The sequence below is a fragment of the Chiloscyllium punctatum genome, chromosome 26 (assembly GCF_047496795.1).
Source record: "Chiloscyllium punctatum isolate Juve2018m chromosome 26, sChiPun1.3, whole genome shotgun sequence".
Classification (NCBI taxonomy): Eukaryota; Metazoa; Chordata; class Chondrichthyes; order Orectolobiformes; family Hemiscylliidae; genus Chiloscyllium; species Chiloscyllium punctatum.
In genome coordinates, this window is record NC_092764.1 from 4,883,041 (window position 1) to 4,909,550 (window position 26,510).

Here is a 26,510-nt window from a genome sequence, read left to right on the forward strand (position 1 = left end):
TCTTGGAATTGGATGGCTACATAGGAGTGATCTTGAAATGAGAAGAACATATAGCAAATTTGGTTACCTTTGAGTGAAGAGTTAGTGATAGCCCCAGATCAGAAATGTTGAAATTAAAACCTTTAAGGGGGTACAGTGTAGCTTGGGTGTGAGGTAGATCCAGGAAGAAGCCATCACATCTACCAAGATACCAGATACAATACTCATACCCGAGTGTTTGTATGAGCATTGTTTTGCATATTCTACCAGTGGTGTTTTTGAGTAGTATATAAAAGCGGTTTTATTTCTTTTCAATTTATAAAGGATGTTCTGCAAGTTTAAAAATCTCTGAAGTTCTACTAAAACATAATTGACCAAACTAATGTCTTTTATTAACAAACTTCTGCTTCATTGTTAAAGCAAAATTTGCAGCATTGCAACATTTTGTTTCAGCAAGAGACTACTTTGTTAAGACTAAAAACAAACAAAGAATGATTTATCAAGCCAAGTTCCTGTTTGGGATCTGATTCGTGTAGTAAATACATCTGCTAGAAGCGTTACATGCGGAAAAACTCAAAAAAAAATCCAGAACATAAAAGTTTATTTGTAAGATGACCAATTTCAATGGGGTAAAAAAAGATCTGGCGCTGGTTAACTGAAACAAAAAAAATTAGCAGGCAAAAGTTCAATTGTATAATGGATTGCGTTGGAAAGGTGAGAGAGATTGGGCATAGTCAAGGTTAATTCAAACAAAGGGAAAACTAGGGAAATCAAAGCCAGAGCATTCTGAATGACAACAGTTATACAGTAAGATGAACAGGAAAAGGTCCATTTGACACCTGTCATACAATGTTGACAATACAAGGGTGAACAGGGATGAAAGGGAAGAAGGACAGTCAGAAAGGAAAAGACTGTGCAAAGAGAGGAGAGTAGAAACTGGGAACTAATAAAGGGGAATTCCACAGTTGAATATATCTATCAAAATAGTCACGTAAGTTAGACAAGGGGTGAGGCAAACAGGGACCAAAAAAAGTGATTTTTTTTTAAAAAAGATCATTGAATTCGAAACATGAACTCTGTTTCTCTCCCCACAGATACTGTCAGATCTGCTGAGTTGCTCCAGTAATTGCTGCTTTTGTTTGTTCACTGCCAACAAATACTATCAGACCTATTGACTATTTCTATATTGTCCATTATTTCAGCAATCAGAATGTTTTGCTTTGCTATGGGGATTGGTCATCAAACAGAGCTGAAATTGACAAGATGTTGGTGTGATGTTACCATTTATCAACTACAGGTTATTGCTCATCATACCTGGTGTGATAGATGGGGTAATAACCACCGGCAATCTCACTTGAGCTCCTAGACCAGATTGCCTTTTCATTGTCTGTACTGGGGGCTGTATGATCTGTTAAGAGAACAGGCATCATGAGATTTTGCACACAAGAATACCATTCTTCACAATACTCTTGATCCTGAAAATGCGAGGGCTTCACAGCCCATGTGCGTTTGTATTCCACTTGGTTACATAGCACACAATGTAAGAGCAGACCTTGCAGAGGTTTCTGCAGCCTTCTGTGTGCAGACCTTGGACCTTCATATCAGGCCTGACACAAGGGGACACTGTTCTGGAGACTGAATGTTTCTCTTATACTTCTTAGGCATATAGCAATTTCAAGTCTGATGCACATCATCAGAAAAGCAAGCATCATTGTCACCACATAAAGCATGCTGAAGCTCTACATATCACAGTTTAAATGCATAGCTTTCCGGTGGAGCAAAATTCTCCTCTTCCTCCCAATGTAAATTTCTGGGAAGCCTGCAGGGTAATATTCAGCCAAGAGCAAAGTTTCACATTTTCCTGATGCAGCTAAATTAAACACCAGATTGATTCTCACTGTGCTCATCATGAATCTAACAGCTCAATTTAGCACCCAGCAGATTTATGCACATTGTCCTGCCTGCCCACTCCACTGCCAGAGGGTCCCTCACCTCTCTTGGCCTTCATGAAACAGGAGCATCCTGCCTCCCATGAAAACACCTCCCACCTCCACATCCATCCTCAAGAAGCAGGAACAATTGCATCGCCCACAATCCCCTTCACCACTCTCCAGGGAAACAGGGGCACTCAGCCACGAATGGCATTCGCTACAGATTGAAGTCAAAAAGGTTTTGTGCCCCCAGTCATTTTGGGAACTGTCTACACTGCAGAGTCTGGCAGCTCAAGGGATCAAGAGGAACAAACAAAACTGGAAACATAAGATCTCTGAAGGAGTTGAGTTAATGACTGCCATTCAGCAGGACAATATAAGATGTTTGAGTTTATAGTAAATTGTTTCTGACTTGGTTTCAAATTCAAATGCTGCACAAACTTCTTCTCAAAGCTTTTACATTTCAAGCAGGCTTGAAAGTTTGCCACAAAAAGAACCATAGGAGTTGCCAGGGGTACAACTTGATCCATTTATCACTTTCAAATTTGCTCTTTAAGACAACAGGTTTCCCTTCAGAAACTCTCAATCAATTGTGCACCAAGATTTGAACGATGCCCTGCAACATTGCACTAAACCCAAGCTGAAGCACTGTGTTCAAAGGCATTTGTGTAATCCGCACTTGAAATAAGAAAAAAACCCATAAAATTCAGCAGTGACTATAAGAATATTTACCATAGATTGGTAAATTCTACTTGGTCCCAAATGTCTGCCCATGAAAAACGTGGTGGGTGGCACGGTGGCACAATTGTTAGCACTGCTGCCTCACAGCACCAGAGACCCAGGTTCAATTCCTGCCTCAGGCAACTGTGTGGAGTTTGTACATTCTTCCCGTGTCTGCGTGGGTTTCCTCCGGGTGCTCTGGTTTCCTCCCACTGTCCAAAAATGTGCAGGTCAGGTGAATTGATCATGCTTAATTGCCCGTAGTGTTAGGGGCAGAGGTAAAGTTGCGCTTCGGCAGGTCGGTGTGTGCTTGTTGGGCCAAAGGGCCTGTTTCCACACTAAGTAATCTAATCTAATCTAATGCATCAACTATTTAACAACTTCCTTGAAAAGAAGCCTGAGAATGACGTTATAAATGCTCTTTCCCATCAAGAACAATAATCATGTCCTGTTCTGAAGAGATATACTGGACTTGATACATGAACTCTGTTCCTGTCTCCACAGATACTGCCAGATCTGCTGAGTTTCATCAGCATTTTCTGTTTTTATATCATTTCTTGTGCCTGGATTATACTCCACTGAGAGAATTATTCAGAGTAATAGTGTAGAAAAAAGTAAATTCTCCTTTAATGCCATACACAGGATAGAGGACATCCTGCTGAGGGAAGAACATTGATTCTTCTTTGAAAAAACATAATCGAATAATCCAAAGTATGTTAGTACACAGCATTCCTACACACAAACTCCACAGTTCAAGGTAACACCTGAACATGCTTTGTTGCATTATCTAAATTTTTGACTGCATTTTAGACTAATGTCAAATTGGGATTGACTTGAACATTTAGAAATACATTTTATATCCTTTCCTGATCTTGAACCTTTATTCACAGGCTGTAAAACCAATTGGTTTCTTATTTCGAACTGCAGTACCTATGGTCCGGACTTTTACTTGTTGCATTTCCTTACCTTCCACATATTTTGGCAGATTTTACAAAGCAGTGAGTCTGAAAGTCTATATCCAAAGGTGGAGAAAATCTGCTAGAAATGTAAAACTGCCTTCATCCTTCCAGATACCGGTGATCCTTGAGTCGACTGCCAATGTTATGCACTTTTACTGTAATCTCAAGCAATTAGGTTTTACCTTTCAAAAACTCTCGTCCCACCTTACCAAATTACTCAAGACTCTCATATTCCATTCTTATCACATATAAGGCACCTAAAGTCACCACGCACCAGATGTGTGCTGCGCCCTTGCTGAGCCAAGTTGATGTGTGCCTGTGTCACTATATTTGTTCCCGAGACTGTGTTATCAGTGATGGGTTGTTGTGTTCGTACAGATGATCCCGCAACAGCTGTGCTGACAGTTCCTGTCGATGGCACAGTAGATGTGGCCTGGACTAAGGCCACTCCTTGTGATTTCTGATTTACTTGCAGGATGAACTGCTGATTCCGAACCAGGGACTGCCTCAAGGCTGGCAAACTTTTCTGCGTGAAAGAAACAGATAGAAGCATTTACATAGTCTTTTTACGCAAGATTATCATCAGTTCCTAAATCATTCACAAGAACGTTTGATATATGCAAAGAACATAGGCTCCACAAATATTCCATTTTCTCAAGTCTTCTGTAGATTTGAACAGGTGTCGACAATCTGTGCCCCAGATTAAGTCTCTAGCATATACTGATGTGCAAATTCCCGATACATTCTGACCAACTGTGAGAAATAGGGTCCTCAATTATTAACGACTTACAAAGTGAGAGTGAAAATAGTCTTTCCCATCTCATTCATACATCCAGTGGAACATCAGTAGATTGTTAAGGTGAGGGAAATACACTCACATGATTCTGTCTTCTCCAGATAAGAGTTTCAGTGAGTTGGTCACACCTAAAGTGCAGGTAGAGTCGTTGGGTGACCACCAGGAAAGGCAAAGGGAGTAGACAGAGATTGCAGGAATTCCCTGTGGCCATTCCCCTCAAAATAATGTATACCATTTGGATATTGTGGAGGAGGATGACCATTCTGGGAAAAGCAGCAATGGCCAGGTCAGTGGCACAACAACTAGCTCTGGGGCACAGCAGGAAAGGGTAAAAGTAAACAGGACCTTAGTGATAGGAGACTCGATAGTTAGAGGGATAGACAGGAGATTCTGTGGCTGCAAACAGTAATCCAGGATAGTGTGTTGCCTCCCGGGTGCCAGCATTGAGGCCATCTTGGAGCGGCTGCAGAATGTTATCAAGGGGTAGGGTGAGCAGTCAGAAGTTGTTATGCACAAATGACACAGGTAGAAATAGGGATGAGGGTCTGCAGAGCAATTACAGAGAGCTGGGAAGAAAGTCAAAAAAACAAGAGCTCGTTGGTGATAATCTCCGGATTACTTCCAGTGCCATGTGCTGGTGAGGCTAAAAACAGGAGGATATGGTAGATGAATGTGTGGCTGAAGAATTGGTGCAGGGCCTGGGATTCAGATTTTTAAATCATTTTCTGGAGCAGAGGTGACCTGTACAAGAGGGATGGGTTGCACCTGAATTAGAAGGGGACCAATATCTTGGTGGCTAGGTTTGCTAGTGCTGCAAAAGAGGGTTTAAACTAGATTGACAGGGGGATGGGATGCTCAACAACAGGGAAGCAAGTGCGAGGTTTGAAGGAGATACAGTAATCAGAAATACTAAGTTCAAGAGACAGGTCAGGCTGGAACACGACAGAGAGCAAGGAATGCCTGTTGGATTAAATTGCATCTGTTTCAATGCAAGAAGGCTGACAGGTAAGGCTGATGAACTCAGGGCATGGATAGGTACCTGGGACTGGGATATTACAGCCATTACAGAAACATGGCTAAAGGACGGACAGAATTGGCGACTTAATGTGCCAAAGTACACGTATTTTAGGTGAGACAGAGGTAGTTGAAAGAAGGGATGGGGAGTTGTATTTTTGACTCGGGCGAGTATCACAGCAGTAATCAGAGATGAAATAACTGAAGGATCATCCAGTGAAGTTTTGTGGGTGGAGCTAAGAAATAAGAAGGGGTTTGTGACATTATTGAGGTTGGACTACAGGCCCCAAGTAGTCAACAGGAATTAGAGGAACAACTATGAATGGAGACTGGGGAGACGTGCAGGACAAAAAGGGTGGTCATAGGTAGGGATTTTAATTTTCCTAACATAGACTGGGACTGCAATAGCATTAAGGGCTTAGATGGGGTGGAATTTGTTAAGTGCACTCAGGAAAGTTTCCTCAAGCAGGAGATAGAGGGTGCTACTCGGGAAGGGGCAAAACTCGACCCACTTTTAGGAAATAGGGGAGGACAGATGATGGAGGTGACAGTGGGGCAGCACTTTAGGACCAGTGGCCATAGTTTTATTAGTTTTAAAACAATTATGGAGAGGGACAAAACTGGTTCACAGCTTCAAGTTCGAAATTGGACAGGATTTGCAGGGGTTGATTGGAGATTGGAGTAGTTTGTTTGCAGGCAAAGGAATGTCTGGCAAGTGGGAGGCCTTTAAAAGTGAGATAACTAGAAATCAAGGTTCATATGTCCCTGTGAGGGAGAAGGGCAAGACGAGCAGGAATAGGGAACCCTGAATGACAAGAGATATTGAAGCTTTGACCAGAAAGGAAGGAGGTGGCGTGGCTCAGGTACCGGCAGCTGGGATCGAGGGAATCCCTGGAAATATACAGGGAATACAGGAGTTTACTGAAGAAGGAAATCAGGAGGGTGAAGAAGGGACACATGATAGCCTTGGCTGAGAAGATGAGGGTGAATCCAAAGAGGTACTTGAAGTATATTAAAGGCAAAAGAATAACTCGAGAGAGAACAAGGCATCTCAAGGACCAAAGTGGACACGTGTAGAACAACATGAGATGGGAAAGGTTCTCAATGAGTATTTCTCCTCCTGTGTTTACCATGGAGAAGGACAAGACAACTTGGGAGCTTGGGGAAGTTAGTGGTGATACCTTGGGGACCGTCCATATCGCATTAGAGGTGATGTTGGATGTATTCAAACATATGAAGGTGAATAAATCTCTGGTCCTGACCAGATATATTCAAGAACACAGGCTAGACAAGAAATTACAGGGACCCTAGCTGATAGTTTTGCATCATTAGCCAAAGGTGAGGTCCCGGAAGACTGGAAGATAGCAAATGTTGTGCCATTATTCAAGAAGGGCTGCAAAGAAAAACCTGGGAACTGTAGACCAGTAAGTGCAACATCTGTGTTAGGTAAGTTACTAGAGAAGATTCTAAGGGATAAGATATACATGTGTTTGGTAAGACAGGATTTGATTAGGAGTAGTCAGCATGGCTTTGTGAATGGGAGATCATGCCTCACAAATTTGTTAGAGTTCTTTGAAGAAGTGACCAGGAAGGCCAACGGGGGCAGGGTGGTAGATGTAGTCTATACGAATTTCATTTAAGGTTTCACATGGTAGGCTGCTCTGGAAGGTTAGATCACTTGGAATCCAGGGCAAGCTGACAAACTGGATATAAAATTGGCTTGATGGTAGGAATCAGATGGTAACAGTGGAAGGATGCTTGTCAGACTGGAGGCCTGTGACTAGTGGAGTGCCTCAGGAGTTGGTGCTGGACCCATTACTGCTTGTAATCTATATCAATGATTTGAATGAGAACATACAAGGCATGATTACCAAGTATGCAGATGACATTAAAATATAAAGTATCGTGCACAGTAAAGGTGGTTATCAGGAATTGCAGCAGGACCTTGATCAGCTGGGGAAGTCGGCTGAGAAATAGCAAATGGAGTTTAACACAGATAAGTGCAAGGCCTTGCATTTTGGAAAGTCAAATCAAGGTAGGAGTTTCATTGTGAATGGTAGGGCCTTAAGAAGTGGAGCAGAGGGATCTTGGAGTTCAGGTGCATGGTTCTGTGAAAGTGGAGTTCACAGATAGACAGGGCAGTGAAGGAGGCTTTTGGCACACTGACCTTCATCAGTCAGGGCACTGAGCAGAGAAGTTGGGACGTTATGTTGCAGTTATACAGGTCGTTGGTTGGAGTAGTGTATTCACTTTTGGTCACCTTCCTGTCGGAAGGATGTTATTAAACTGGAAAGACAGCAAAAGACATCTACAAGGATGTTGCCTGGACTCAACGTCTGAGTTATAGGGAGAGGTTGGACAAGCGAGGACGTTTATCTTCAGAGTGTAGTAGACCGAGGAGGGACCTTATAGAGGTATACAAGGTCACGAGATGCATGGAGATGGTGAATGCACTCAGCCTTTTTCCCAGGGTTGGGGAATCGAGGACTACAAGACATCAGTTTAAGGTTAACGGGGAAAGAAGGGAACCTGAGGTGCAACTTTTTTTTAAACACTGGGTGGCACACATATGGAATGAGCTGTCAGCAGAAGTGGTTGAGGTGGATACGTTAACATTTAAAAGGCATTTAGACAAATACACAGATAGGAAAGGATTAGAAGGATATGGGCCAAGTGCAAGGAAATGGGGTTAGCATGCACGGACATTTTGGTTGGCATAGAGTGGGCCAGAGTGCCTGTCTCCATGCTGTAGGACTCTATGGCTTTAAATGTTAACACATTCACTTCTCAATAGTCATAAGCTACAGAACCACTAGGGTTCCACCTTCTCCCTTGAGAAGCATTGAATCAAACCAACATACCCACAGCTCTCAAATTACAATCAACTGATTGAACACAGAGCAAAAAGGGAAACTAGGAATTTGCTTTTCCAGCTTATTTTATGCTGCAGAATGGCCAATTTCTTCCAATTTGCTTATCCCTCTGCAGGTCTCTACCAACTCCATGATAAAACAAGAGGTCACAATAAACAAGTGTAAATTATCTGCAAATGAAAATGAAGTTCAAAACTCAACTTGCACAATCCCTTTTCTGCACTTAGAGTCATAGAGACGGACTGCATGGAAACAGACCCATCGGTCCAATTCGCCCATGCCAATCAGATACCGTCAATTAATCTCGTCACCACTTGGCCCATAGCCCTTTCGACCCTTCCCATTCATGTACTCATCCAGATGTCTGGTAAATGTTGCAATTGTACCAGTTTCCACCACTTCCTCTGGCAGCTCATTCCATACACACACCATCCGCTGTGTGAAAAAGTTGTCCCTTATGTCCCTCTTAAATCTTTCCTCTCTCACCGTCTAGGTCTGGACTCTCCCGACCCAGGGAAAAGACTTTGTCTATTTACCCTATTCATGCCCCTCATGATTTTATAAACCTCTATAAGGTCACCCCTCAGCCTCTGACACTCCAGCCTGTTCAGCCTCTCCTTGTAGATTGAATCCTCCAAACCTGGCAATCTCCTTCTACATCTTTTCTGAACGTTTTCAAGTTCCACAACATCCTTCCTATAGCAGGGAGACCAGAATTACACACAATATTCCAATAACCAACGCCCTGTAAGGCCACAACATGACCACCCAACTCCCATACTCAATGCTCTGACCAATAACGGAAAGCAAACCAAAGAATACCAAACGCCTTCTTCACTATCCTATCTACCTGCGACTCTACTTTCAAGGAGCTATGAGCCTGCACTCCCAAGGTGTCTTTGTTCAGCAACACTCCCTAGGACCTTACCATTAAGTGTATAAGTCCTACTAAGATTTGCCTTTCCAAAATGCAGTACCTCACATTTATCTAAATTAAACACCATTTGCCACTCCTCAGCAATCGGGTCACTCGGATCAAGATCCCGTTCTACTTTGAAGTAACCTTCTTTGCTGTCCACTACACCTCCAATTTTGATATCATCTGCAAACTTACTAACCTGTATTCGCATCCAAATTATTTATATAAATGACAAAAGGCAGTGGACCTAGCACTGATCCTAGAGGCAGACCATTGGTCTCAGGCCTCCAGTCTGAAAAGAAACCCTCCACCACCACCACCCCTTGTTGTTTACCTTCGAGCCAATTCTGTATTCAAATGGCTCGTTCTCCCTGTATTCCATGTGATCTAACCTTGTTACCATGAGGATCCTTGTCAAGTGCCTTACTAAAGTTCGTATAGATCATCTCCACCGCTCTGCCCTCATCAATCCTCTTTGTTACTTCTTCAAAAAACTCAATCAAGTTAGTGACACATGATTTCCCAAATACATGCAAACCCTGTCCCTCAGGATTCCCCAACTTACCTACCACTAATGTCAGGCTCACTGGTCTATAGTTCCCTGACTTGTTCTTACCACCTTTCTTAAACAGTGGCATCACGTTAGCCAACCTCCAGTCTTCAGGAACCTCATCTGTGACTATCAATGATTCAAGTATCTCAGCAACATTTAATTTTAGCCAAGGTCATGACAGCAGGACAAAGAATTGGAATATCACTGCCTCCTTCGATCCAGGAACAGGCTGAGAAGGGGGTCTCAGAGCAGCTGCAAGGTGAAATGCACATGTTGTCTTTAACCACACTAATTGATAACTTGATTTTACTAACATGACTAACATGAGAAATCAAAATCTCATTCAGGATAGTCTTCTACGAATTGGGTTAAATACATTATTAAATTCATCTTCACTCCCTTTGTAAGCAATGCTGTACCTGCCCTGGGAGTAACTGATCAGAGAGGAGAGAGAGCTTTACTCTGCATCCAGCAGGGTTTTCTTACTATGAAAGAAGCTGCAGAGTGTCCAATTCTTACAGGACCTGTAGATGTACATAAAGTGCACAGAGATCGCCGTTAAAAATATACATCCTGTTTGTATTCGTACCACACCTTGAGAAAAGGCACCAGGTATGGCTGTGGAGATGAGTTAAGTTCTGACTGAAGTCTGTTAGTGAACTCTTCTGGTTCAATCTTAGAGTCCTTAAAAGAGAAAAACAGACAGATAGTTAGGATTTTCCCAATGTGGAGCAACATTGTTAATATTAGGCTATTTTGATCATTTTTCCTACAGTGGGATGCAGCCTCAGTAAAAATGTCAGTACAGCTCAATTGAATTGAATTGTATTTAATGTTACATGTACCAAGGCACAGTGAAAAGCTTTGTCTTGCGAGTAATACAGGCAGATCACAGAGTTAAATAGCATAGATAGTAAATAATAGGTAAACAGTGGCAAAAACAAAAACACAGGTATAGGCAAATGTTAAGAGTTTGAGAGTCCATTCAGTATTCTAACAACAGTTGGGTAGAAACTGTTACGAAACCAGTTGGTGCATGTGTTCAAGCTTCTGTACCTTCTGCCCAATGGTAGAGGTTGCCAGGGTGGGATGGATTTTTGAGAATGCTGGCAGCCTTTCCTTGACAGCGGCTGGTAGATGATTCTATAGGTGGGAGGTTGGCCTTTGTGATTGTCTGGGCAGAGTTCACCACTCTGTGTAACCGTCTCCGATCTTGAATGGTACAGTTGCCATGCCGGGTAGTGATACATCCAGACAGAATGCTCTCGATGGCGTACCTATAAATGTTGGCAAGGGTACTTGCCGTCATGCTAAATTTCCTCAGGCCTGAGGAACAGGAGACATTGTTGGGCCTTTGTAACCAGTGCAACCACCTGAAGAATCCAAGAAAGCTTGTTGTGGATGACCACTCCCAGGAGCTTGACACTTTCCACCTCTGTGCTGTTAAAGTGTAGGGGGGCATGAGTAACATCCCGCTGAAAGTCAATAATGAGTTCCTTGGTTTTGCCAGCATTGAGAGCTAGGTTGGTCTCAGTGCACCACTTTTCCAGGTCTATCACCTCCCATCTGTAGTCTGCTTTGTCACTATCTGAGATTCGACTGACTATGATGGTGTCATCAGCGAACTTGTAAATGGTATTAGTCTGGTATTTGGCGATGCAGTCATGGGTACACACTGAGTACAGTGGGGGGCGGGCGGGGGGGCTCCAGTGTTGAGTGTTCGTGAAGATGAAGTATTGACCCCAGTCTTCACTGATTGTGGCTGATGAGTCAGGAATCAGAGGATCCATTTGCAGAGAGTGGGGCTTAGTCTGAGATCACTAGGTTTAGTAATCGGTCTCGAGGGGATAATAGGGTTGATGGCTGAACTGTAGTCAATGAGTAGGATTGCTGTTCTTGGTGTCAAGATGTCTAGGGAGGAGTGAAGGGCAAGTGATATGACATCTGACGTGGATCTGTTGGTCTGATAGGCAAATTGCAGTGGATCAAGAATAGTGGGGAGGCTGGAGTTGATTAATGCCATGACCAGCCTTTCAAAGCACTTCATGACCACCGAAGGTCAGGCCACTGGGCAGTAGTCATTGAGACATGCTGCATGAGCCTTCTTAGGTATAGGGATGTTGTTGGCCCTCTTGGAACAGGTAGGGACAGTGGCCTGCTACAGGGAGGGGCTCAATACTTAATATTTCCTGCCTTGACTCTCCCTTATGCTCACTCTTTAAGTGGAACTATTCACTCTTATCCTTGCTCTGCCCCCATATCCGACTATATCCTTCAAGTATTTAATGAGAATTTCTTTTCTGTTTCAGTTTGCACTTGTTGCAATACATTCCACATTCTTCCTGGCACAGCATAGCTAATAGGACTGAGTCGAGAGTGTGGTGCTGGAAAAGTACAGCAGGTCAGGCAGCATCCAAGGAGCAGGAAAATCGATGTTTCGGGCAAAAGCCCTTCATCATGAATGCTGAGAGATAAATTGGAGGATGGGATTGGAGGGTGGGGTTGGTAATTGGGAAGGCAATAGGGAGATGCAGGTAGGAGTGAAGATGGAGGAGGGTGAAGGTGATAGGTCAGAGAGGAGAGTGGAGCGATAGGTGGGAAGGAAGATAGACAAGGTAGGACAAATCGAGAGGGTGGTGACGAGTTGGAAGGTTGGATTTGCAATGAGGTGGGGGTAGGGGAGATGAGGAAACTGGTGAGATCAATGTCGATGACATGTGGTTAGAGGGTCTCAAGGCAGAAGATGAGGCGTTCTTTCTCCAGGCATCAGGTGGCTAGGATTTGGCAGTGGAGGCGGCCCATGACTTGCATGGCCTTGGCGGAGTGGGAGGTGGAGTTGAAGTGGGTGGCCTCAGGACAGTGGGATTGTTTGGTGGATGTGTCCCAGAGATGTTCCCTGAAATGTTCCACGAGCTGGCATCCTGTCTCCCCAACGTAGAGGAGACAACGTCGAGAGCAACAGACACAGTAGACGAGGTGTTTGAATGTGCAGGAAACTCTCTGCTGAATTTGGAAGGATCCGTTGGGGCCTTGGATGGAGGTTAGGGGGAGGTGTGGGTGCAGATTTTACACCTCTTGCTGCAACAAGGGAAGGTGCCAGGAATAGAGGGTGGGTTGGTGGGGGTGTGGACCTAACAAGGGAATTGTCTCTGCAGAATGCTGATAGGGCTGGGGAGGGAAATATATTTCTGGTGGTGGGGTCTGATTCTGGTGGAAATGGTGGAGGATGATGAGCTCATAGGACTGAGGTTCACAAAGCAAGTGGAAATCACAGTATTATCCCACATCCCACCAAGTGTCCTCAACCAGCAACCACAAAGGACTGTAAATGTGAGGGGCCAACTGCAGCTTTCAAGTTCAGCAGAATTTTGTCACGGAAAGATATCAAAGAAGATGAAACTAAAAGGGAATATTGAGTTGTGGCAAAGATCAGCCACAATTGAACAGATTGGCAGACAGACTTGAAGGGCTGAATGACTAACTCCTTTTGCAACATTTCTGTTCCTTGTACCAAACAGGAATATGTTTCACCTCTCTAATGGATTTTGTTTTGTTAAGTTGACTAAATCTTTCACTCTTTATTCTCTTACATTTTCATTCTGTTTTGCATAACTTCACAGATCCCTTCAACCATTTCCGTTTCAGGGAGTAGAATCACTATTTTGAAGTTTATTCTTTCTTCCCCAGTTGCATAGGTGACAGAGTTGCATAGTGGTAACTTCACTGGATGAGTAACCCAGAATTCCAGGCTAATGGCAGACTGCAAATTTTGAATTCAAATAATGACTAATGTGGAATTAAAAGCTAATAGCAATTATGTAACCAATATTTGATTTACTAATGTCTTAAAACAAGGAAATTCCTTGTCTTATCTGTGATCCTGAGCAATATGGTTGAGTCTTAACTGCCTCTGAAATGACCAAGTCAGCCAGTCATTGCAGAAGCAGTTAAGGATGGACAGTAAAGCCAGTGACAGCATCAGCCCATCAAACAATCTAAAATTAAACTTGACTGCATCTCCAAGTTTCTTGTTCAAGGAGTCTCCAAAACTGCACACAACAGTCTGATGTAAAACAATCCTTCCAGAGTGCCCCATTACCCACCCTTCTCAATCCACAAATGTTTTGAAGGTCTACGCTTAAGAGTACCCAATTTTCTTTTCCTTCATTGAAAGCTAGATTAAATTACGATTCAGTCATTTCCATCCAAATGTATTACTTTACATTTGTCTACATTTGAGCGTCTTTGCCTCATATTTATTCATTTCCCTGAATTTTTCAACTAAACCAAATCTTCATTCCCAATTCAACAACAGCAACAGATATCACATTGATCCATCCCCATTGATGGTTTTATACTTCTGTAACAACAAACTAAGAGCATCTCTCTGCATGTCATCACCAACTCCACCTTCTAAGAAATCGTTACTGATTCGCACACTCTGCTTTCTATTCATTTACAGGGGAGGCAGTGGGCCTATTGGTATTATCACGAGACTATGAACCCAGAAACTCAGCGAATATTCTGGAGACCCAGTTTCGAATCTCATCACAACAGATGGTAGAATTTGAATTTAATTAAAATAAGATTTGGAATGAAGAATCTACTCCTGTCAGAAAATCCATTCTGGCTCACTAATGTCCTTCAGAGAAGGATATCTGCCATCAGCACCTGATCTGGCTTCCATGTGACTCCAGACCCACAGCATTGTGGTTGGCTCTAAATTGCCCTTTGAAATGGCTTAGCAAGGCACTCAGTTCAAGAGCAGCTAGGGACAGGCAATTAATGCTAGCCAGCCAGCGACTCCCATGTCATGAGTCAAATAGAAAAAAAAAGCCTTGCAAATAAGATGATCAAATTGTTTTTGAAACTCACGTACTTCTGCAGAAGACAAACTGAAGAACACCACAATACTTGAACCATTCACTAACACGTGCGTGCGTGAATTGGAGGATTTCATGCAAAGATAGTCAGGATTGTGTTCCTAGTTAACACTATTTTTGCTCAGACATGTAGACACTTTTTCCCTCATGTCGCATAAACACATTCTTAGCCTTTTCCAATGTGGGACACAGTTCACAGTCCAGGAAATTCACTTCACTTTTAGGTTAAACTGGCATTGGGCTAGATAGTTCACAAAAATTCTAATTACTATTATAAAACCACTTATAAGCAAGCTTTGCCACTTGCCAGCAAGTCTTGAACAAGACTCTTCACATTCCGGGAGGTGTCTGCAGGCTGTCCACTGTGCGATGCTAGTTTAATCAAGGTTGCGAGAAAGTTCTTGCATTTCTTCACATTTTCCTGCATTTCCTAGATTTACAAAAGAGTTGGGGTATTAATCACAGGTATTTATTGGCCTGCTTCCTATTCTATCCTCTGCCTTCTTCCCTCATTTCCTGGAGTCCAGTGTGTGAATATTCTACATTTATAAGAGTATGGAAGCAATGGTCTAACGCACTTTATAATGAGTTGTTCTGCTCGCGAATGCAGCTTGTGAGGTTCTCCTCATCCAACTCCTGTTGTCCACCCATCATGATGCAAATTCAAACTTTCATTGTGTGATCCTAGATACAGACTAACCAGAAAGAAATGAAATTAAATCAATAGTGAGAACTGATATAGGGTTGGAAGGTGTAGGAATAAAATTAATGATAGAACTCTGGATAATGTTGTAGAACAGAGGGACCTTGGAGTGCAGGGACATAATTCTTTGAAGTTTGCGTCACATATAGAAAGGGTGGTTAAAAAGGCATTTGGCATGTTTGCCTTCATCGCTCATCCCTTTGAGTATAGGAGTAGGGACGTCATGTTGAGGCTGTACAGGACATTGGTGAGGCCTCTTCTGGAATTGTGTGTCCAGTTCTGGTCACCCAGTTATGGGGAGGATATTATTAAGCTAGAGAGAGCTCAGAAGAGATTTATCAAGATGTTGCTGGGTATGAAAGGTTTGAGCTATAAAGAAAGGCTGGAACTATTTTCATTGAAATGCAGGAGGTTGGCAGGCAATCTGTCAGTTTATAAAATAACGAGAAGTACAGAGAGTGTTAATGATAGTTGTCTTTTCCCTAGCATGTCGGACTTCAAGACTTGGGGGCATATTTTTAAGGTCAGAGGAGAGAGATTTAAAGAAGACATAGGCTTTTTTTTATACAGAGGTTGGCTCACATGTGGAATGAATATCCTGAGATAGTGGTGGATGTGGGTACAATTACAATATTTAAAAGACATTTGAATAGATACTTAAACAGGAAAGACTTGGAGGGATATGGGCCAGGAGTGGGTACGTTGGATTGTTTAGTTTGGGATTATGTATGGCATGGACTGGTTGAAGCAAAGGGTCTGTTTTCATGCTGTTTCCATGACTCTATAACCGTGTAGTTAGAGGTGAGGACCCACAAAGGAAAAAGACCGACGGCTTGAAGGTGGATAAATAACCTGGACCAGATGGACTACACCCCAGGATTCTGAAGAAGATAGTCGAACAAAGTGTGGAAGTATTGGTGGTGATCTTTCAAGAATCACTGGACTCAGAGGACTGGAAAATCGCTACTATACACCCCTGTTTAAGAAGGGAGGGAGGCAGATGATGGGACACTGTAGGCCGGTTAGCCTGACTTCGGTCGCTAATAAAGTTTTTGAATTCGTGATGAAGGATGAAATGGCAGAATGCATGACTAAACAGCCCTGAGTCAGCACTGCTTTATCAAAGGGAGGTCATGCCTGCCAAATTTGTTAGAATTCTTTGAGTGGTAACAAGCAAGTTAGACAAAGGAGAGCCTTTAACAAGATACCACACAGAAAGTTGCTAAATAAGCTAAAAGCTCATGGTTTTAAGGAAAGGTACTAGCATGAACAGAGGATTGGCTGACTGGCACAATGCAGGGGGCGGGGACAAAGGGGGCTTTTTCAGGATAGCAGTCAGTGACGAGTGGAGTTCTACAGGGATCAGTACTGGGACAACTATTCACATTATACATTAGCAATCTGAATAAACGAGCAAAGGGCATTGATGCTAAGTTTTCAGATAACAAAAAAAAGGTGAAGAGAAAGGTAGTACTGAGGAAGCTGCAGAAGGTCCTGGACATGCTAGGAGAGTGGGCAAACAAATGGCAGGTAGAATACAATGTGGGAAAGTGTAAGGTTATGCACGTTGGTGAGAAGAATAAAAAGCATAAGCTATTTTCTAAATGGGGAATTGCTTTGGAAATCAAAACACAAAGCTACTTAAGAGAGTCCTGAGCCAGGATTCCTAAGGTTAACATGCAAGTTCAAAAGCTTGAAAAAAAAAGTTAGTCTTTACGATCTAAAGTCTCCAAAATCAAAACGTATCCCTAAAGTTTCCTTTTCCTGAATTGTTTTCCCTCCTGCTCCTGAAGGGATCTTCTCTCAAAAGCGCTCAAGCGACTAGGCACTGGCAAATATTTAGTATCTCGCTTAACTTTGGAATCTGTGTGCTTGCACACACTGCACATTAATGGTGGCACAAATTCTAGTGTGAAAGGCACCATGAACTACTCAACTGCATAGGGCAACAGTGCCACAAACTTGATTCTTCTGTAGGCTCAAGTTGAGTGAGAATGATGACATTGATGTGACCTGCTGTAAACTCCCGCTACCATGGCCAAATGTAGCTACCATAATACTGATCGGTGGTAGAGTTTGGACTCCTCATGATTTCCAAGTGGCATTGCAGCTGCTGAATGAACTGTTAAAGTTCCTTCCACATAAGTCAAGAATCAGCCTTGGGCATTATAAAGAGGAGTTAATGCTAGCCAGCAATGTGAGTTCTTGCATGGACACTGTACACAGCAGGACAGGACTAGAGGACATTGTTCAGGTAATCGCAGGAAAGGAAATTTGAGAGTTTTAAGCAGTGTCATATCCCGAGCCTTCTGAAGAGTGACATTTCTTGAGACTAGGTTACCTGTCCAGCTCTTCCCAGAGGTGCAGAATGCGATGACATGGACACCTAGATTAAGGGAGGAGGAGAAAGAAAACCAACACCATTAAAGACATTCACTATCTCACCCGACTTCATTTCAGGAAAATTGTTAAGTCAATGACAAAAAAAAAAGTGTTTCTCAATAACCTTTGTAACTGTGGGTGTTCCTGGAAGTAGAGAACTGGGTGTGACTTGAGGATGGACTTGCAGTTGAGTTTTAGTTGCAGATTGGGACTGAGATGAAGCAGGGGTCTGGGGTTGAGTTTGGGCTTGAGATGTGATGATGTGATGGCTGACCACTCCAGAGAAGGTTGTCGTGCACACAGTCTGTGGAGTGCTGGTATGTCCAGAAACCTGCAACAGACAACAAAACAGCAGAAACAATTCTTACCAAGAACAGAAACAGAAACAGAAAACACTAGAAGCACTTATTAAGTCTGAAAACATCGATGGAGGTTTCAGTTTGACAATTTTTTGCAATTAAAACTAATCAGGACAGAATATGATCATCCGTGCAGCTAGCTAACTATTTGAAGAGGACTAAATGTTGGTGTGAAACGGACTGGGGAGTCTTGACCTCACAGTCACAGTCCTAGAATATGATGTTGGCTATTTATGACTGACGTGAGAAGAACATTCTTAATTTTTTTTACATTTAAAGAGAATTAATAGAGATGGAGATAGTGCAGGAAAGAAGAGTTGATCGGCCATGATAGTATTGAAGAAAGCAGATGTGAAGGACACAATTGCCTACTCGAATTCCTCGTCATTTTCAGGATTATGCATCATTGGTAATTATCACCTATACCTTGCAGTAAGAGCTGGACACAAAGTGGTCATCTAACCCAGTTAATTCAGAAATCAGGTAAGCATCAACCACATTGGTGTGATACAATGTTACAGACAATATACCTAGGAGAACTAATTTCCAAAAGGACATTAGTGAACCATATGGATTTTAAACAATTTTACACATTCACAGTCATTTTGACTGACGTTTATTTTTCTTTCTTCCAGATTTTTAAAATCAAACTAATATTCCTATAACCGCTTCATGTCTGAAATTATGCTTCTTGATTCATCGTCAAGTACAAGAACCACTCCACAAAACCCAATCACCAAAAGTAAACATTTGTTGAACAGTTTTTAAGTTAAATCCTCAAAACTTTGACAAAAAAATCAACTGCGGACTCGCCAGATCTTCATTATTTCAAATTCTCCTTGATTCAGACTTCATTTCAAAGTACTGCTTTTAGGTGAAAGGGTTGGAAGTAAATGATAACAGGAACAAGGATGTGTTAGAACTCAGCTTCTGGTTTGAAGGCATATAATCTTACATTTAAGATTATTTCTATTTTTATATTTTCACCATAAATTCTACAGCCACAATTTTAATGGAAACTTCCTGTGAAAACTTGTCACACTATAGTTACACCATCTGACCAAGCATCTCAAACTTGGGAAGGGGATATATTTACATAATTGCCATCTTCAGAAAAAGTTTTCATTTATAATCAACCATTTGAATTCAAAATGCAGAGTTAACAAAGTGCTTGCAGACATGAACATTAACATGTTGTCTCGATTCAAATAACTCATTAAAAATGGAGACAGGTCCTCTCATTTTGTTGAAAAGAACTGAGGACGAGAGACATTGCTGGAGAAACTCAGTCAGTCTGGCAGCATCAATGGAGACAAAGCAGAGTTAAGGAAACATGATTTCAGTAAGGCATTTGATAAGATTCCCCGGAGGAGGCTTGGGATTGAGTGTGATTTAGCGGTTTGGATCAGAAATTGGCTAGCTGAAAGAAGACAGAGGGTGGTGGTTGATGGGAAATGCTCATCCTAGAGTACAGTTACTAGTGGGGTACCGCAAGGATCTGTTTTAGGGCCCCTGCTGCTTGTCATTTTTAATAAATGACCTGGATGAGGGCGTAAAATATGGGTTAGTAAATTTGCGGATGACATTAAGGTCGGTGAAGTTGTGGATAGTGATGAAGGATGTTGCAGGTTACAGCGGGACATAGATAAGCTGGAGAGCTGGGCTGAGAGATGGCAAATGCGGAAAAGTGTGAGGTGAGTCACTTTGGAAGGAATGCAGAGTACTGGGCTAATGGTAAGATTCTTGGTAGTGTGGACGAGCAGAGAGATTTCAGTGTCCATGTACATACACCCCCTTAAACATGCCACCCAGGTTGAGAGTTGTTAAGATGACATACGGTGTGTTAGCTTTTATTGGTTGAGGGATTGAGTTTGGGAGCCACAAGGTTATGCTGCAGCTGGACAAATCTCTGGTGCGGCTGCACTTGGAGTATTGCATACAGTTCTGGTCACCGCATTATACCAAGAATGTGGAAGTGCTCGAAAGGGTTCAAAGGAGATTTACTAGGACGTTGCCTGGTATGGAGGGAAGATCTTATAAGGAAAGGCTGAAGGACTTGAGGCTGTTTGCATTAGAGAGACAAGTTTGAGAGGTGGCTTAACTGAGACAGGAAGCTAATCAGAGAGTTCGATAGGTTAGTCAGTGAGAACCTTTGCTCTCAGATGGTGATGGCAAATATGAGGGGACATAGCGTTAAATTGAGGGGTGATAGATACAGGACACATGTCAGAGGTAGTTTCTTTACTCAGAGTAGTCGGGGCATGGAATGCACTGCCTGCAACAGTAGTAGATTCGCCGGCTTTAAAGGCATTTAAATGGTCACTGGATAAACATATGGATGAAAATGGAATAGTGTAGGTTAGATGGGCTTCAGATTGGTTCCAAGGTCAGCGCAGCATCGAAGGCCAAAGAACCTGTACTGCACCATAATGTTCTATGTTTTAACTTCAATTTTGCACCTGGGGCAGGTACACAAAGAGTGTGGTTAGCATGTTCCAGGATTTTGAACCGGTGACAACGAGCATGTGGTGAGATCATTCCAAGTTAAATAGCACATCCCACTGAGGGAAACGTGCAGGTGATGTCTCCAGGTGTCTGCTATTCATTCTTTTTGATGGCAGAAATTGCAGGTTTCAAAGGTGGTACTGAAGGAAGCTTGGCAAGTTATTGCAATGCATCTTGTAGATGATGCACATTTTAGCCACAGTGTCTTGATGGTAGGGTAAGTTTATATTTATGGTGATGGTTGGTGTAAAGTGGACTGCTTTGTTCTGGAAAGTGCCAAATTTCTTCAGTAAAAACAAAGTTCTAGAGAAATCCAGCAGGTCTGGCAGCATCTAACAGATAGAAACAGAGTAATTTGATCAAGTCTAGTAAGGCACATTTAAGGAACTAAAAGGGAGTTGGAAAATTATGGTTTTAATGTGACTGACAAAGGGGAAGGATAACTTCATAGGTTTGTAGATGACACCAAAAAATGGTGATCGAGTGAACAATGAAGGAGGTTATCTCATGATATAATGGCACCTTGTTGAAATGGGCTGAGGAGTGGTAATTGCCTTCGTTGGTCAGTGCATTGGTTAGGAGAGTTAGGAGGTTACGGGCTAAGTAAAAGATACCTGAAGAAGGGCTCATGCCTGAAATGTCGATTCTCCTGTTCCTTGGATGCTGCCTGACCTGTTGCGCTTTTCCAGCAACACATTTTCAACTATGTAAACATTGGTCCGGCTACCTTTGGAATACTGTGTATAATTCTGGTCTCTGCTACAGGAAAGATGTTGTTAAACTTGACAGGGTGCAGAAAAGACTTACAAGGATTTTGCCTTTGCCAAACAGCAAGGGATGTTGGGTACATTGACCAAGTAAAACTTTGAAGTTACAAAACCCACATACCAGACAGTGTAAACACAACACCCAGGTGCTCATGACAATGGCATAATGTAAAGGCAACAGTTAGCTTGGATAGACGTAGCCTCAACAATTTATCTGCCAAACAAAGGAGGGCCCAGACAGAAAGGCACTAGGTCCTGTAGAAGACAAAGAAACAAACAGTAGCATGCCATTCAAATGATTGACAATGTTTCAAACTATTAGGGTAACACGGTGGCTCAGCAGTTAGCACTGCTGCCTCACAGAGCCAGGGACCTGGGTTCAATTCCAGCCTCGGCGACTGTCTGTGTGGAGTTTGCACATTCTCCCCGTGTCTGCGTGGGTTTCCCCCAAGTGCTCCGGTTTCCTCCCACAGTCCAAAGATGTGTCGGTCAGGTGAATTGGTGATGCTAAATTGCCCGTAGTGTTAGGTGCATTAGTCAGGGGGAATGGGTCTGGGTGGGTTGCTCGGCGAAGGGTCGCTCGGCGAAGGGTCAGTGTGGACTGGTTGGGCTGAAGGGCCTGTTTCCACACTGTGGGGAATCTAATCTAATTTAAAGTTTCCCTGATTGGCTAGAGCTGTAGAAAGTTCCAGAAAACTCATTTTTAAATGTATAAAACAAGTTCACTTGCACATCATTTTCTGAACCCTTTCGGACATTCTGAGGAGATCAGCATGGCCAAAGGCAGCGATCCATTGACCATCTGCAAAAAAGAAGCAAGCAGCTATGCACAGAGATAGAGAGAGTAGCTGTGCAAATCTACACATCAGGACGTATTGTAAATTTAAGGAGCTGAATAGGATTAGACATAGCATTGTATCATAGTAAATGCTATTGTACCTTGTTTCCTAATAAAGTTGAGATTGTTTTGGATTGGTACCGGCTTGCATTCGTAATGATTGGACTACTTTGGTATTGTGGGACACTTGGACAAACTCATTAATAACATTTTGGTTGTATTTGACCAATTTGTTTTAAGGAGATACTGGACAACAGAGGGTCTAAGTTATAGGGAGAGGCTGGGCTAATTTTCCTGGAGCATTGGAGGCTAATGGGTGACTTTAGAGAAGTTTACAAAATCATGAGGGGCACAGATAGGCTGAATAGCCAAGGTCTTTTTCCAAATGTAGGGGAGTCCAAAACTAGAGGGCATAGGTTTAAGGTGAGAGGGGAAAGATTTAAAAGGAAACCAAGGGACAACATTTTCACGCAGCAGGTGGTGTGTGTATGGAATGATCTGCCAGAGAAAGTGGTACATGGGCTGGTACAATTATAACATTTAAAAGACATCTGGATGGGTACCATGAATAGGAAGAGTTTAGATAGATATGGGCCAAATGCTGGCAAATGGGACTAGCTTAATGTGGCATATCTGGTCAGCATGGACAAGTTGGACTGAAGGGTCTATTTCCATGCTGTACATCTCTATGATTCTAAGCAAGTGGAACAAAGAGTGGGCAAACCAAGAACAAAAGATAATCTAAATGAAAATAGTGGTAAATGAGGCGTAGGTATGGAAAATAGATGTAAATATTAGCTGCCAGCTGAGAGCAAGAGAACTGAGGGAGGATGGGGATGGAAGAAAACTGGAGTAGAGAGGTCATACTCTGAAGTTAATTCCTTGATTGATTTCTAGAGGCTGCAATATTGATGCATAAAAGCTGATAAGTTTGAGGTGCTGTTGCTCCAGCTTGCGCTATTCTTCACTGGGACACTGTAGCAGGCCAAAGATCAAGACAGCAGTATGAAGCATAATGGTTTATTTAAATGGCAAGCAATTGGAATGACAGGATCATTCCTATGAACAGGGTATTTGTCAAAGCAGTCACTCAGCCTCTAGTTGGCCTCATCAATGTATAGGTGATGACATTAAGAAAAGAAAATGAGTACACAAGATTGAAATTGTACAATTCAAATGTTGCTTCATCTTCTTCTGTCATTTGGATAAAATCTATAATTTTCCAACTCATCACTCCAAAGAGTCAAAATATCTGTTTTGAAATGCCAAAGAGTCTGTTTCTCTCTCCAAATGCTGCCAGAGTTTCTCCAACACACTGTTTTTATTTCTGAATACCAGCATCCATAGTCTTTTGTTTTTATTCAGGTTTCTTAAGTATTGTTGGAACTTCACTCATGAAAACAAGTGGAAAGCATTTCACTAAACTCTGTTCTGTGCCTGCAGATCGTAGACTGAACTTGGGTAGTCAGGTAGTAAGTCAATTGTGACAATTCCAAGACTCTGATCTGCTCTGGTTACATTTCTGGTTAATGGTAATCTTCCCAGGGTGCTGGTGGTGAAGAATTCATCAATGATGATGTCACTTATTGCCAATGGGAGATGGCTCAATTCTGTATTGTTGGAGATACTCAATGGAGGATGTTCAATTCCCGCCTCAGGCGACTGACTGTGTGGAGTTTGCACATTCTCCCCGTGTCTGTGTGGGTTTCCTCCAGGTGCTCCGGTTTCCTTCCACAGTCCAAAGATGTGCAGGTCAGGTGAATTGGCCATGCTAAATTGCCCGTAGTGTTAGGTAAGGGGTAGATGTAGGGGTATGGGTGGGTTGCGCTTCGGCGGGGCGGTGTGGACTTGTTGGGCCGAAGGGCCTGTTTCCACACTGTAAGTAATCTAATCTAGATACTCATTGCCTGGCACTTACAAGGCCAGTAGCATCAGCCCAGGCCTGAACACTTACCTCATACGGACAGTTTCAGAATCAGAGAATCTCAGAATCCCTACAGTGTAGAGTGAGGTCATTCAACTCTGAGTCCTGCACTGACCAACTAAAGAGCATTCCACTGAGACCCAGACCTCCATCCTCTCCCCACAACCCTGCAATTATCTTGCTAATCCACCTGGCTAGCAGATCCCTAGATACTAGGGAGCAATTTAGCATGAGGCAAGAACAGGCAGGTCAGGCAGCACCTGAGGAGCAGGAGAAACAATGTTTCGGGCAAGAGCCCTTCATCAGGAATCTTGCCCAAAGCGTCAATTCTCCTGCTCCTCACATGCTACCTGACCTGCTGCACTTTTGTAGTGCCACACTCTCGACTCCGATCTCCAGCATCTACAATCCTCTCTTTCACCCAGCAATTTAACATGGCCAACCCATCTAATCACATCTTCAGACTGGGGGAAGGAAACCAGAGCACCCAGCAGAAACCCACACAGACTCAGGGATAATGTGGAAACTCCACAAAGACAATCACCCAAAACTGGATTTCAACCTTGGTCCCATGCTGCCCAGTCTGAGTCATTGCATCTAGGACCAAGGAGAAAGTGAGGACTGCAGATGCTGGAGATCAGAGCTGAAAATGTGTTGCTAGAAAAGCGCAGGTCAGGCAGCATCCAAGGAACAGGAGAATCGACATTTCGGGATTCCTGAAGAAGGGCTCATGCCCGAAACGTCGACTCTCCTGTTCCTTGGATGCTGCCTGACCTGCTGCGCTTTTCCAGCAACACATCTAGGACCAAGGCAGATAGATAAGGTCGAGATACAGATCCACCATGGGCCAACTGACATGCTCACCCTGCTGTTCTATCCTGCAAACTGAAAACAAGAATAGCCAGTATGCAAACTGAACCTGTATCATTTTGTCTGCTGGTTGTGACAATGCACTCAGCATGACTAGAACTTTCCTGGTGTTGCAATTAGCAGCTTATTCACACACGACCCACCATTTTCAGAAAGCTAAAACAGTTTCTTCCCAACAATAAATATTCTATTTTCAAACACAATGCCACTATCAGACGCAGTAATATGACACTATGAACAACATTCGTCACAGCATGCACCATATCCATTTCAGTAGTGTGGAAAAACATTCACTGCAAGAGTATCCATAATGCAGGATGGCATCACACTTACCAAAGTGGGAGCTGCTGTAGGGACAGGTTGTGAAGCAGCAACCGACATTGTGTTAACTGACTTGGCAGCAGGTTGAACGACTTTGGCTTGCAGTGGATGTCCTGGCCTGATTGAGGAGATGGTCATGGCCGGCTGAAACCACAGATGCCAGTTAATAGAACAAAACACATGATCTCAAACATTGGTCCACACAAGGTACCAGTTACCATGTGCGGATTTCTCTGCTGCATTGAACAACAATCTCCAACAATATCTCTATCTTGAACGCTCCACAATCTTGAACTCCATGTCTCTCCATCCTGGTTTCTTAATTACATTTTTAAATTCACCCATATACTCGCTGATGTTGATGATCTGGGCCATTTGGTCCATCACATTATGCTTCAAGTGGTGGCCATGTCAAAAACCAGCATATCAATGAAACTCAGCCAGAGATTCCCATTCCAAGGCAGAGGGAGGGGAAGGAGTTTTCAGAATGCCAAGAAAACAAAGTGACAATGTCTTGCTTGACTGGGCTTACTGAAAAACTACACAACAGGCCAACAACTTTTTGGTAAATTCTGTCACATGTAACCAACCTAAATCACCAATCATTGGGAAACAATTTAAACTCCTGATTTAGTTCATCTCCTTTTTTGTTTCAACCTCAATGCCCTGCCCAGTGGGACTCTCCACCTTGGCTTCACAATTAAACCCTTTCAGCTTCTGATACCAGATTACACAAACCATTGTTGTCCACTTGAGTAGTCCTAAATTGAAATCACTCTTTCACCTACAAGCTATCAAGCTCCATCTTGGATTTATATGATTCTCCTGACTGACCTAGAGACAATAAAAAATTAATTAAATCTCAATTTATACTCTCTCGATACCTCAAATCTGCAATTGTGTCCAACACTTCATTATGGTTAAAATTCACCTGACAAGTTCCATGACCAGTGTTCCAAGGGCAGAAAAAACATTAACAGAACATCTCTCCTTGTCCAAACAATTCAAAGCATCCATGCAAAACAAAAAAAAACTTGGAAAAACTGGAGCTCACCAGTATCCCAAGGCTTGACACAGAAACTTTCTGTTGTAATTTATTAGTTCCAACCTATTTATTGGTTACAACTTGCATCAGAGATTCAAAAACAATTAAGATTTTAAGAAACTAAATTCAAAACTAATTAAGTAAGGATGGAGGGTCAGATGATGTGTTG

The 26,510-nt window shown here is 42.7% G+C and overlaps 1 protein-coding gene across 5 annotated transcripts in view; it reads right to left on the reverse strand.

Annotated features, from left to right (window-relative positions):
- The window catches only part of LOC140496258 (transcription initiation factor TFIID subunit 4-like), a 349,124-nt gene that overhangs the window by 273,856 nt on the left and 48,758 nt on the right, over positions 1-26,510 (reverse strand). For all 5 annotated transcript variants that reach the window (XM_072595792.1, XM_072595791.1, XM_072595790.1 and 2 more), the window contains exons 3-9: positions 25,309-25,440; positions 17,837-18,043; positions 17,672-17,716; positions 14,935-15,057; positions 10,339-10,428; positions 3,864-4,115; positions 1,294-1,387 (exon numbers count right to left, since the gene is read on the reverse strand). In XM_072595792.1, coding sequence (XP_072451893.1) covers positions 1,294-1,387; positions 3,864-4,115; positions 10,339-10,428; positions 14,935-15,057; positions 17,672-17,716; positions 17,837-18,043; positions 25,309-25,440 — 943 coding nt within the window. The remainder of the gene's footprint in view (positions 1-1,293; positions 1,388-3,863; positions 4,116-10,338; positions 10,429-14,934; positions 15,058-17,671; positions 17,717-17,836; positions 18,044-25,308; positions 25,441-26,510) is intronic.